The sequence below is a fragment of the Physella acuta genome, unplaced genomic scaffold (assembly GCF_028476545.2).
Source record: "Physella acuta isolate Inbredline_101_S28 unplaced genomic scaffold, ASM2847654v3 ptg000012l, whole genome shotgun sequence".
Taxonomy (NCBI): domain Eukaryota; kingdom Metazoa; phylum Mollusca; class Gastropoda; family Physidae; genus Physella; species Physella acuta.
This window is the reverse complement of record NW_026731532.1, coordinates 977,107-989,617: the sequence shown is the minus strand read 5'-3', so window position 1 is coordinate 989,617 and position 12,511 is coordinate 977,107. Positions and strand designations below refer to the sequence as shown.

The window sequence follows — 12,511 nt, the reverse complement described above, 5'->3', positions numbered from 1 at the left end:
CATATACCTAACCGTCATTTTAGTTGTAAATTTTTGGTGCGTTTTGGTCAGAAGCCTAACCGTCATGTAAATATGTTCTGAACTCAATCCTTTTTTGCCCATATAGACCTATGTAGCGCAAGTTTGTAGTAGTTCAGACCTATGTAGCACTTGTCTTTAGCTGCACCAAACCTTTTCTAATCAGTGCTGATGTCTACAGCACCTGTCTTAAATTTCCCAGACTGCACCAACTCTCCAACCCTGTCGATGTACACACCATCAACCACACGTTAAAATCGTTTTAAAAGCTCAGAAAAGTTGACGCTTCTGTTAGGGATGAGCTCCCGCTTGACGTCACTCTTTGCTGCGGGATTCGTTTCGTGACGTAACTCGGTGCTGGGATTCCGAGATAAACGCCCAGGAGTGCCTGGTATTGTTTTACCGCCATGGGAAATGTTTTGGTTCCGGTCAAGTCTTGTATGGTCTGCTGAGAAATCTTTGTGGTGAGGCGACTTTACAGTGTGAAATTCCTTCTGTTGGATGTCCTTCGTCCCCTGGTACAAGCTGCTCTGGTCTGCCAGAATGTTCGACGGACTATTTTTCACCGAAGGCTGAGTTTCGCGGTGATCACGTGATGATTCGGTGACGCTGTAACACGAAAACGTGTCGTCAGAGTTCCCCAGAATGTGGCTCAGGCTGAGAGAAGAGCTAGGCACAGTTCCAGCCTGCGAGGTATCCAGACAGGCGCTGGAAGATATCGTCACAGATTCGTCGTCTTCTAGATCTGGGCAGCTGGAATTCAGGCTTGGAGTTAACTTGACCTGCGCGTTGTGGAAAATCACAGATTCGTCCTCAAAATCTGGGCAGCTTGAATTAAGGCTTGGAGTTAACTTGACCAGTGCGTTGTGAAAAATCACAGATTCGTCTTCAAAATCCGGGCAGCTTGAATTAAGGTTTGGAGTTAACTTTGCATGTGCGTTGTGGAAAATCACAGATTCGTCTTCAAAATCCGGGCAGCTTGAATTAAGGTTTGGAGTTAACTTGGCATGTACGTTTTGAAAAATCACAGATTCATCTTCAAAATCTGGGCAGCTGGAATTCAGGCTTGGTTTCAACTTAGCCTGTGCGTTGTGGAAAATTTCAGAAATATTCGTGGACGCTGAAGTGGAGCATAGGATATGCTCGAGCGATGAGGACAGGGAACATTCTTCTGTTGATCCTAGATTTGGAATGCGTTGGGCTGAATAGTTTTCTAAACAATCTTTCAGCAAATGAGTAGAGTTAGATGTGTGCGAACTATCAAATTCTTGTTTGGTTAATGTTTTGATATTCGAACTTTGAGAACTAAACCCTGGCGTGAATGGTTTTAATGGCTCCATGAGGTGCAGCAAGGATGATTTCGCCTTAGCTTTATTTCTAAACGACTTCTTCTTTCTGGATATTTTCCTCTTTACGGTTACATTGTGTGCACTGCTAAACCTCAGGCATGTGCTGTTGGTCGAGTAGGTTACGTGTGAAGGACGGGATCTTACGGTGTGTGCTTTTCTTAATGTTGAATCTACACTCTTGCATCCGGAATATTCCGGTTCCGTTTCTAAACTAATTGTGGTCGAGTCGCAATGTGTTGTATTTGACTGACAACTAATTTGTGTCATTGAGATTGTTTTCTCTGTAGATAAGGATTTTTCAAAAAAAGGAAGTTCGGATTTCTCCGGTGAAACGAAATCGTCAGTGATGGACGGTATCGTATCCGTATTCGAACCGGAACCAAATGACGTGCTGCTTACGCGGGTAAAGTCCGACTGTGGTTCTTCTGACGTGGAAGATAAGGAAAAACTCGGAACCTCCAGTGCGTCAATTTCAGAATCATGTGTATCGTTTCTACTCTCATAAATCACAGAATCGATACCACAAGCTACGATAGGAACGGCAGTGGGATTCACGTGGTATTTATCTGACATCGATTCCTCGTAACCGGAATCGGGGTTGGAATTATTCTGCCTAGCCTGCAACCGGAAATTGGATTGTAAATCTTCTTGTAGAGGAGTTTTTTTATTCACCGGCAGGAGATCGCTGCTGTCGTAGGTCATGACGTCATCATCTTCGTCTTCTTCGTCGGATGATGTTGGTGGCAGTAAGAGAAAGTGGGACGGGACTTCTGATACCTCTGGGAGCGAGGTGACTGAGTTTTTGTTTACACAGTGTAAATTCATTTCTCGCTCGTGTTGAGAATTTGTTTCTTTAGCGCAATCGGTTTCGCAACAGTGTACATCTTGTGAACGAAATCCATCGCTGGACTTGGTGGTTTTATCTTCCTTTAATTTAATATTTGGCGAACGATCACAGCGATTCGTTTGGAATTTGTTATCTAGTGCAGCGTGCAGTTGACTGGGATGTACTTGGTTTTTGCTATTCTCAGGATTTAAAATTGTGTGGTACGGAGCACTGTGAACTTCTGGATTCGATTGAGTTGCTTTTGATGTCAATTGTGCGTGATCGGTCTCCAGAAAAGGAAAGTGAAGTCTAGTGCTGTCAGCTTTGGCGCAGTCAAGTCTTGTGCAGTCCGGTTTGGCGAAGTCAGGTTTGGCGAAGTCAGGTTTGGCGAAGTCATGTTTGGCGAAGTCATGTCTGGAGAAGTCAGGTCTGGTGCCATCGTTGCCCTCCGACACAAAAAAGAACTGAGCTGTCTCTTCCTTGGCTGGGCCAGGTCTCCTGTAGGGGGCGTTGCTCGCGGAGTTGTTGGTGGAACCGGAAATAATGCTTTTGTTGGTTTCCATCGATACGTTCTCCGTGATGGGCACGTGGGACACGCTCCCGTGCACCACCTTGGTCGGGGTGTGGAGCAGGGACCGGATGGTGTCGATAGAGCAGGAGCGTGAGACCGCGCTCTCGGTTGGGCTGGAACCCGACTGAAGCCGCAGCTTCTTGACCTGGAACTGCCGGGCCCAGAACGAGTCTGAATACGTCACGACCTTCTGGGACTCGGAAGGGCTAACGTCACCGGTGGCGAGCTTGACGGATAAAATTTTCAAAGAACCGTTATCTTTGGTCATGTCGGATTTGGAGGCGACGGGCCTATGGGAAGCATCTTCGCGGTTGTGGCATTGAGGTGGTTCAACTCTCGCCTCGTCTCCTTTGTCTTGGGTGATGGTGGTCTCGACTGGCGCCGTGGGTACGTGTTCCTGTGGAAACGGTTGAGGAAACGGGGTCGTTCTGTGGTCAGGTGCGGGCGTCACCACGGCGTGCTCGGAGTTTTTTCCTTGCGGTGTCTTCTGTAGCTCGATAACACCAGCTGCCGGGGAGATAACTCCACGCTTTATGTCTAAGACCCGGCGGTCTAAAACTTTGAGCGGGGTAGTTTCTCGAGGCACTGATATTTGATGTTCTGGGATTTCGGTCGGGTTTGAGAGTTCTTTTAACCCCATGCGTGGAAGATTCTTGGGGTTGAAAACAAAACTCACGTTCGCGTGTTTTGCTGAAGGCGGTACCAGCAGACGCTTGGGCGTGCACGGTCTCTTGGAGAAGGTTCTAGACCACGTCGGGTTAGTTTTCTTCCATCTCGATGCCACACTGCCGGTATACATTTCTTCTACAGAAGACTGCCTCGATTGCTGTTTCCTACAAACGCGTTTTCCCAAATAGTAATCGGGGTTATAAATATTGGTTCGTTTACTTTTCGGTGACGCGGAAGGACTCAGACTTTGTTCGGCAGTTTGAACTGAAGTGAAACTAGGCTCCCGCTTGTTGGTGTACCCGCCCTGCTGTGCTGACAGCTCAAAGGTGCCGTCGTTTTCAGCAACATCTAAGTCAGCGGTTTGGTTACAGGTGGAGGGACGCCTGAAGACTTCTCTAGCATCCTGCGTCATCGCGGTGAGGGTTCTTCTCTCCGCAGCCCTGCGACTGGCTCCCGGCTTGTTCATGGAGTTTGGGCTCAGTGAAGACGAACTCTGCTCCGTGTCGAACAACATTTTCTGCACGGTTGTGTTGACCTCCTTGCAAATCAATCTCTGTCTAAGACTCCTCTCTAGCGTCAACTGCTCTCGTTGCATTGATTCTGATTCCGATTCTCCTGTTGCGAAAACCCCCGGCTGGGCTATTTTATAATAAGGGAATCCTGTTTTCCGTATCATCTTACGCTGATCATCCGTCGGGTTCTTCATCTGTGAGTGGCCTAACTGTTTAAAATCTAAACATCGAGTAACCGAATTGTTTCTCCCGATATCGCTCCCCATCTGCGTCGGTTCCGCTAGGTAACTTTCAGATATTTGTTCGCTAGTTTCGACTTGGAAGCTATCCTGAGATGTCAACTTCCCTTCATTACCGTAGCTAACTGACTGTGTGAATTTCTCTGTGGTGAAATTTTCGCTTTTTGATTTAGACTTGACTTCCGGCGAGCCAGGGTTGGACGCCTTGGATGTGTCATGTGAAGACAGCAGCGTCGTGTTGTCGTACAAAGGCGAATAAATCCGGTAAGATCTGGGCCTGTAGATTTTCTCCGCGCACGGCGCGTTGTACCGGACAGGGGAGATGGATTTGTCTCTTTTTTCTAGACACTCGCAGTCGTGTCTGGGCACCATCGGGCTGATTCTCGGCGGTTGCGCGGCTGAGATGCTGGTGAACGTCGCTTTCTTGCTGACCTCGTAGTCTTCGTACGTCAAACTCAGGTACGTCGGCGTCTCAGAGGAACTGTCTTTCTCGGACTCCGACTTGATTTTTAGAATCTCCAACGTGGGGGATTTGACGTAGTGAAGTTGTACGTTGCAGTGGGGGGAAGGTTTCTCCCTGACGACTTTCACCTGGTTGGTATTCGGGGACCAGATGATCTTCTTGACGGGGGATTTGGAATGACGGAACGCCTCGCCCCTGGGCTGGTGCTGTTGGTGGGTGTGGCAGGAACGCATGTAGGGGAACGGCCGCGACCGGCCCCGACACCTGAGCTTGACACAGTTGTGGGGGCCGGGCCGGTAGGGCTGCTGGACCCACTGGGTGATCTGAATCTTGTTGGACAAGGAGGAGCTCTCGATCAGTGACTCAGCCTCGCGCTCTATGTCCCGGTTCATTTCATCCTGTCTCCTGCGGGCACATACAGCATGTTTAGTACATACATCGAAATGGCACGAACATATATACAAACACGACGATATGATATACATATATACTGATGAAACGAAATACCTTTGTTTTCACTCACGGAACAAAATACGCCTAAGCCCTACCCCGGGAGGTCCCACTCCTGGCTTTACTCATTATCAAAATCAAGGGTGTCGTACAGTACCTTCACTCACGGAACAAATTTCGCCGTAGCCCTACCCCTGGGGATCCTACCCCCACCCCTGGCCACACAGTACCTTATCTCCGCTGCCAACTTGGCCACCCTCGGGTCCTCACTCTGGAACTTCCTCTGCCTGGAAGCGAAGTTCTCGACGCTGGGCCGTGTCTCTGGTGAGAACCAGATCCAGCTGTCCCGCTTGCACACCACGCTCGTCTCGCTCTTGTTGCCCTGGTGCTCCGGGGAGCCCGTGCTCTTGTACAGGGAGGGGCGGGTCGACTGGTGCTCGGGGGAGCCCGTGCTCTTGTAGAGGGTGGGGCGGGTCGACTGGTGCTCAGACTCGGAGCTCGTGTTCTCTGGCTCTTTGGTGCGTCGCTAGACGATCGAATGTTAAGACACGTTCTCAATTGAAATGTTAATTTCAAAAAGTTTTCATGGCGTTTTAGTTTTTTTTAAACAATTTTATAAAAACAATACTTTAATTTCTTTGTATTTCAAATCCCTAAATTCAACGATAATGTAGCCGATCTATTCCAAAGTACGCAAAATTACATAATATTTACATTTGAAGTGCTCTTATACCAAATATTTAGTTACTTAAACAGTTTTTAAAATGTAGTTTTTAATGTAGTTTGTATGTGTTTCCAGTAAACATTTTTTTGTCAAAAAAATAATTCTTGCATACATGCAAGTGGAATGGGTATTTGTGTTTCTATCTTGCGTTTTTTTAATAAAACAAAATCTAGCATGCATGCAAGTGGGATGGGAATTTGTGTTTCTATCTTGCGTTTATTTATTAAAACAAAATCTAGCATGCAAGTGGAATGGGTAGTCTACCTGTGTCTAACGTGTGTTTTTTTTTATTAAAACAAAATGTAGCATGCATACAAATGGAATGGGCGTCCTACTCACTTTTTTGATCGAGCTACACCTAGAGACGCTCGCCGCCGCCCGTTTGCTAGGCGGAGTCCTGTACTTGCTAGGCGGAGTCTTACACTTGCTGGACTTTCTAGGGCTAGTCGGAGGGTAATTTGCACCCCCAGAGAGGAATGTCGACTGGCGATGCACGGAACCTCTCTTGGGCGACATGACCCTACACGGGGAGCGTAAGCGAAACGACATTTGTTTTTTCAACGGCGCCGGCCGAGGACATTTTTCATCAGCGATGAAGCTTTTCATCTGAGCGCGAGGTGGGGTGGCGGTGTTTTCCTTCGGGGCCTGTCTCTTCCCGGGGCGATGATGTACCTTAGTCGGGATCCTCTGCGCTTTGGTGGGTTTTTTCTTCGGGGATGGCTTGTTGGATTCTTCTGCCGGCTTCGGAAGCTCCGCCTCGGGTATGTGGTGGAAGGAGGCCAAGGGGGAGGTGTCGAAACCCCACGTGATCTCGTCCAGCGTCTCATCCGGGTCTTTGGTGGTGTCCAGGCTGGACGAACAGCTGCGCTGGGCGCGGAAGTTTTCCGGTGCGGTGACGAATTCCTGTGAGGGAGTGACGAGTGTGACGCACCCTTTTTGTCGATTGTTTTTGTTCCGGCCTTGTTTCATTATGGAAGACTGCGGGCCTAAAAGATGTCGGTAATTAGAAAAACGTTACATATTTCATGTTTCGGTAAAGACACAATTACTCTCTTAACTATGAATAAAAAGAATGCCATATGTTTTTTAAACACCGTTATTCAGACAATTTACAAGTAGAAGATAAATAAATATCAGTTTTAATTGACTAACAACATTTAGTCATTTGGATAAATATAGACCATATGCCCTCATCCCCTACATGTTTCCGAAATTTTCATGCGCTAATCATATTTTGTTTGTTTTCTAATTGAACTTAGAAACTTTCCTATAGGTTGTTGTCGTTGTTGTATTTTTTTCTCAATTAAAATAAAAAAGAATTCTATATTAAACACCTATGAAACGATCAGATATATATGACTTTCTCTTGTACAAGCTACCACACCTCTCGCCTGATTCTTTTAATTATACCAGTACATTTATAATTCACAATTTTAAAACATTACTTTCTAGCTTAGCATACAGCACAGTGGCGTAGGCAGGGGGGTTAGGGGGGTCATAACCCCATAGACCCCTCGGTATATATATATAAAGTATGAGGGGGGTGCAAATCGAAAGTTTGAGGGGGGTGCAAATCGAAAGTTTGAGTGGAGGGGTGCAAATCGAAAGTTTGAGGGGGGGGGGTGCAAATCGAAAGTTTGTCCCCGGGTAAAAATTGAAACAACCCCCCCCCTTGAGACGATCCTGGCTACGCCACTGATAAAGCATAGATACAACGCTAAAGCTTTGCACTCTGACACTAAAAGCATGAACCGCCTGCCGTACGGTACCGCATATCGGAAAAGTTCCACATCGACCCGTCATTCCTTAAATACAAATTTAATCCTTTGCTTCTTTAAGTAAAATTTAAAATTCCACAACTAAAAAGATGGGGGGGGGGGGGTAAATCTAAACGAAGAATACTAAACGTCGTAAGTAAAATTAAAAATTTCTCAACTAAAAAAATGAAGAAAAAAAAACTAAAAGAATACTAAACCGTCGTATACTTATAGCGTATATTTCTTTTACCATTGCTTATCTTAGTCAATGATGCTTTCCGCTTCAGTCGTCTGAGAAGCTTCTGGAAAATTAATGATATAAAGTTAATGATTACCTTAAGATTAAATTGTTTTGTTATCTTCAAAATAAAATGTTGTAGTTATCTTAATCATTATCATCTTTCCCGTTCGTGCCCAAAAACACATGTGGCAGATGAAGTAGAGTTTATCTGCTCCGGTGACCTCGACAGGTAGGTTTGTATAACTTTGAGTAGGTTTGTTTACGCTTTAGTGGGTTTTTATAGTTTAGAATAGGTTCGTAGGCCGTGGGCCTATAATGTTAAGTAGGTTTGAATTACTTTGGGTAGATCCATTAACGTTAAGTGGGTATAACGTTAGGTAAGTTTCTAGATCTCTGAGTAGGTTTGTGTAACGTTTAATAAATTTGTATAAATTTGAGTAGGCTTGTATAGAGTGAAATAGGTTTGCACAACTTCGAGCATATTTGTATACGGTTAAGTAGGTTTATATATGTTTGATTAGGTTTGTAGAGTGTTTAGTAAGTTTGTATAGATTTAATTAGAAGCGCAAAAGGTTTTTATATAACTAATTGATGTCCCAAATTACCTCATTGTTTGGAATAGCCGTGTAACTGGCTCTTTGTTTTTCCTTACAGCACATTTTGTATCGTCTACACGAGAGGAGGATGATGAGATTTATAGACAGCACGCTGGTAAATAGAGAAAGATGAGATTTATAGACAGCAAGCTGGTAAATAGGGAAAGGTGAGATTTATAGACAGCAAGCTAGTAAATATAGAAAGATGAAATTTATAGATAGAACGCTGTTGAAAGATGAGATTTATAGACAGCACGCTGGTAAATAGAGAAAGATGAGATTTATAGACAGCAAGCTTGTAAATAGAGAAAGATGAGATTTATAGACAGCAAGCTAGTAAATATAGAAAGATGAAATTTATAGATAGAACGCTGTTGAAAGATGAGATTTATAGACAGCACGCTGGTAAATAGAGAAAGATGAGATTTATAGACAGCACGATGGTAAATAGGGAAGATGAGATTTATAGATAGCACGCTGGTAAATAGAGAAAGATGAGACATATGTCCCCCCCCCCCCCGCCCGCCCCCCCCCCCCCTCGCTACGCTACTGGACAGCACTCTGGTAAATAGAGAAAGATAAGATGTATAGACAGCAAACTGGTAAATATAGAAAGGTGAGATTTATAGACAGCACGCTGGTAATTAGAAAATGATGATTTTATTTAAAGACAGAAAGTTGCCACGCAGAAAACAGATAATAAATGGCTTCTATAGAGTATAGAAAGATTATATTTATAAACAGCTCCCAGAGGAAGATACGTTAAATCACTTGCATTTTATTTCACTACAATTGGCAACCAACCCATGTAAAACAAAATATAATTCGCTATGGTGTCGCCACACACACACACAGAGTGGGGATGACGCAAAAACTAAGTAGGACCACACATAGTGAGACTCACACAATCTGAACGGTGACCAACACTTTGTGACGCAACACAATGGAATAGCAGAAGAGGTACAGCTCTGTCAGCAGGTCGCAGATTCCAGACATCGTTTGGGGAGTTCCTGGAACACATAGGTCACGTGATTATACAGGGTTAGGTGTGTGTGTGTGATTATAGAGGGCTATGTGTGGTGTGTGTGATTATAGAGGTTTATGTGTGGTGTGAGTGTGTGATTATAGAGGGTTGTGTGTGGAGTGTGTGTGATTATAGAAAGTTATGTGTGGTGTGAGCGATTATATAGTGTTGTATATGTTGTGTGTGGTATGCGGTATGTGTGGGATTATACAGATTTATGGGAGGTGTGTGTGTGATTACACGGGATTATGTGTGATGTGTGTATGTTTGTAGTTTTGTAGGCTTTTGTGTGTTAGTAAGTGTGTTATTATACAGGCTTTAGTGTTTGAAGTGTGTGATTATATAGGCTTATACGTGTGTGTGTGATTATATAGGCTTTTGTGTGGGGATGATTGTAAAGGCTTTTGTAAGTGTGTTTGTGTATGAAGAGAAAACTTTCACTTAGGGGGGGGGGGGGTCCATGGAGGTGAGAAGGGGGGGGGGTTATAGCCACCCCAACCTCAACACCATGCCTCCCCATCAACGCCTACGCCACTGACTCTGATCTTGTACAACGAAATAATTCGCTTAGCACCTCTAAGAGGTGCTAGATACAACAATAAACATGTGTTCAGGAACATCGGTCTCTGCATTTTATTTAGTTCTAGCTAATTGTCTACACGGACATACATTTCTGGTAAAAAAAATTTAAATCTAACTTAAGTAATTAAATTATGATTCAATGGTTTCAAAATCTTTTTAACCCTGACAGTGAAGTTGAGTTCATCTGATTCTGTGACCTCGGCTTATGTAGGGATAGTGTGGTCAGCACTATGCCCAGCCTTCTTTACTTCCCCTAACGTAAGTTAGGTATACGTCAGGGCTAAGCGGACTCAGGAACTTTATTCGAACTCGAGTCCTTCGGGTTAACAGCAGTGTTTCTTCCAGACTTTTTTCTCCGGGGGGGGGGGGCACTTGAAATTTTCGGGGGGGGGGGGGCGGTAAACTTTCTTCGGGGGGCGGACACTGTTAAAAGTATATATTTTCTATATAAATTATATAAATTTCATTTCGTTCGGGGGGGGGGGGGGGCGGTAAAAAATTTTCGGGGGGCTTCGCCCCCTCGAAGAGATGCCTGGAAGAAACTCTGGTTAACAGTCCAGCGCTCTACTGCTAGGCCACGCTATCTCCTTGCAAGCATGGTATAGAGTTTGGTAGTAAACATTAAGACCATAATAAATCAGTTATCTTTTGTCCTATTCCAAAACATATTTCACCATTGAAATCGAATCCCTAAAACGGACTAAGGAATGTTAAACTGCAAACGAAAATCTCGAGTTCGAATCCCGGTTCAAATTAGTAGCACGTCCCTGAGTTCCCCCAGCTCTGATGCGTACCAACTCAGAAAAGTGTCGACTCTACTTCACTTGCCCCATGGACCGTCAGGTTCGAAAAGGGAACTTAACTTACTTTACGTACTTTACTATTACCTTTAGATGGGATATTTAGAGTTATAACTAGTGCTAATTTTAGCTTTGGGGCTACTAGAGTTATGGTAGGGACGATTTAAACAGAACCTTCTTACTTCCCAACCAATATTGTTTTTGCATACTAAAATAAATATTCCTCGAACCATCAGGTTCGAAAAGAGAACTTCACTTACTTGACTAGTATAAAGTATAAACTTTAGAGGGGATGTTTGGGGTTATACCAGTGGTAATTTTACTATAGCTATTAGAGTATTAGTATTATCATTGTGTTATGGTAGTCTCTTTATTTCCTTGCCAATATTGTTTTTGTAAAGCAAAATAAATAACACTCATCGACATAACTGACTTTAGTCTAGTCTTTCCCTATGCAGATCTTGACAAAATATGCCAGCACCATCGTCTGGCCAACTGCTGTTCCTCAGCAAAATGTTCTGCTGGTACCAGAAACCAGCCTCGGTACCATTGTCTCGGTTTAAGCCATCTTGACTTGTAGGCTTTGTTTAGTGGCGGAAGGCAACCATTGTATACATTTTCAAAACATGCGTATTACGTCACGTTCTAAAAAGCAGACAACATTTTCATTGGACTTAAATGGCGTCATCAAATTAGTTTTTTTGTGTGGCTGAACTTAATATACAGACTTACTTACTGTACCATTGATAAATAAAATAACACAATTTCAAAATTCGCAATTAGAATCTTAATATAGTAGACATAGTGGGCTGTTTGTATTAACTTTGTAGGTGGATGGCATTTAAAATAATTCTGGAATAGTTATAATTTTTAAAAGTTTTTTTTAAGCAATCATTGTTTAACAACTTGCAAAGTAGTAATCATTTTTTTTATCTTTAAATAGCCAGCTTTTATAATTATATGGGCCAACTAATGTACTAAAACGAATGAAGTAAAGCATTTTCTTTCAATATATAATATTAAACCACTACTTTTATATTTTATAGCTAAAAGGAAATAGGTTGGTTAGAGTTTGTTTTTTTTTTTTTTGGTATTTGCTCGCCAGTTTGAAAACGAGGTAACAATTTAAATAAAAGCTAGTAGTGAGTCAATTTTCCGACAGTTACGCAAGGGGCAAAACCTGGTAATTTTATCAGTTAAAATAAAACGAGAGAGTTGTTGTTCTTTTTCTTAATACAATCTGAATTTACTACTTAACGGAATGTGTCTAGTTTTCGAGCAGGGTCATTTATTTACTTTCCACGTGGGCTAAGAACTTGTTATTGTACGTTTCGTCTTTAAAGTGCCATAGACTTTTTAAGATATCAAAATTACAGCTTAAAAAAAATTATTTTAAAATGATCTTCGGGAAAGCTTGTCATTTATGGAAACATGATTCCTGTGGATATGTTGATTCGTAGCTTTTGAAAACTTGGGTTCTATTATATAGCACTTATCATTGTTCAAATTTGAAAAAAAATTAAAAAGTAGGCCTACTTTTCTGGATTTTTCATTAATTTTCTCAAATTTCTTTTTAAATGTCTTCGTTATTAAATAGCGATGCGAAGAACACCACTGATATTTTTTGCCCGTGAGATTATTAGTCCTGAGATATATTGTCTGATATAGTTTTTTCCTAAGATAAATTGTC

The 12,511-nt window shown here is 43.1% G+C and overlaps 1 protein-coding gene across 1 annotated transcript; it reads right to left on the bottom strand.

Moving 5' to 3' along the window:
* Nucleotides 1-269: 269 nt before the first annotated feature.
* On the bottom strand, nucleotides 270-11,414 carry LOC131934718 (uncharacterized). The gene is made up of 7 exons (XM_059290834.1): nucleotides 11,255-11,414; nucleotides 9,320-9,425; nucleotides 8,425-8,527; nucleotides 7,829-7,880; nucleotides 6,161-6,807; nucleotides 5,328-5,623; nucleotides 270-5,052 (listed from the first exon to the last, which is right to left on the bottom strand). Exons 2-7 carry the CDS (start codon nucleotides 9,409-9,411, stop codon nucleotides 270-272), a joined length of 5,973 nt encoding a protein of 1,990 aa, XP_059146817.1. The 5' UTR covers nucleotides 9,412-9,425; nucleotides 11,255-11,414.
* Nucleotides 11,415-12,511: the final 1,097 nt, after the last annotated feature.

Excerpts from the sequence above, each read along its gene's own strand:
- LOC131934718 (XM_059290834.1), bottom strand. The coding sequence starts at position 9,411 with ATGTCTGGAATCTGCGACCTGCTGACAGAGCTGTACCTCTTCTGCTAT. Across the intron at positions 7,881-8,424 it reads CGGCTATTCCAAACAATGAG|AAGCTTCTCAGACGACTGAA; the intron begins GTAATTTGGGAC and ends TTAATTTTCCAG. Across the intron at positions 5,624-6,160 it reads GGTGTAGCTCGATCAAAAAA|CGACGCACCAAAGAGCCAGA; the intron begins GTGAGTAGGACG and ends TCGATCGTCTAG.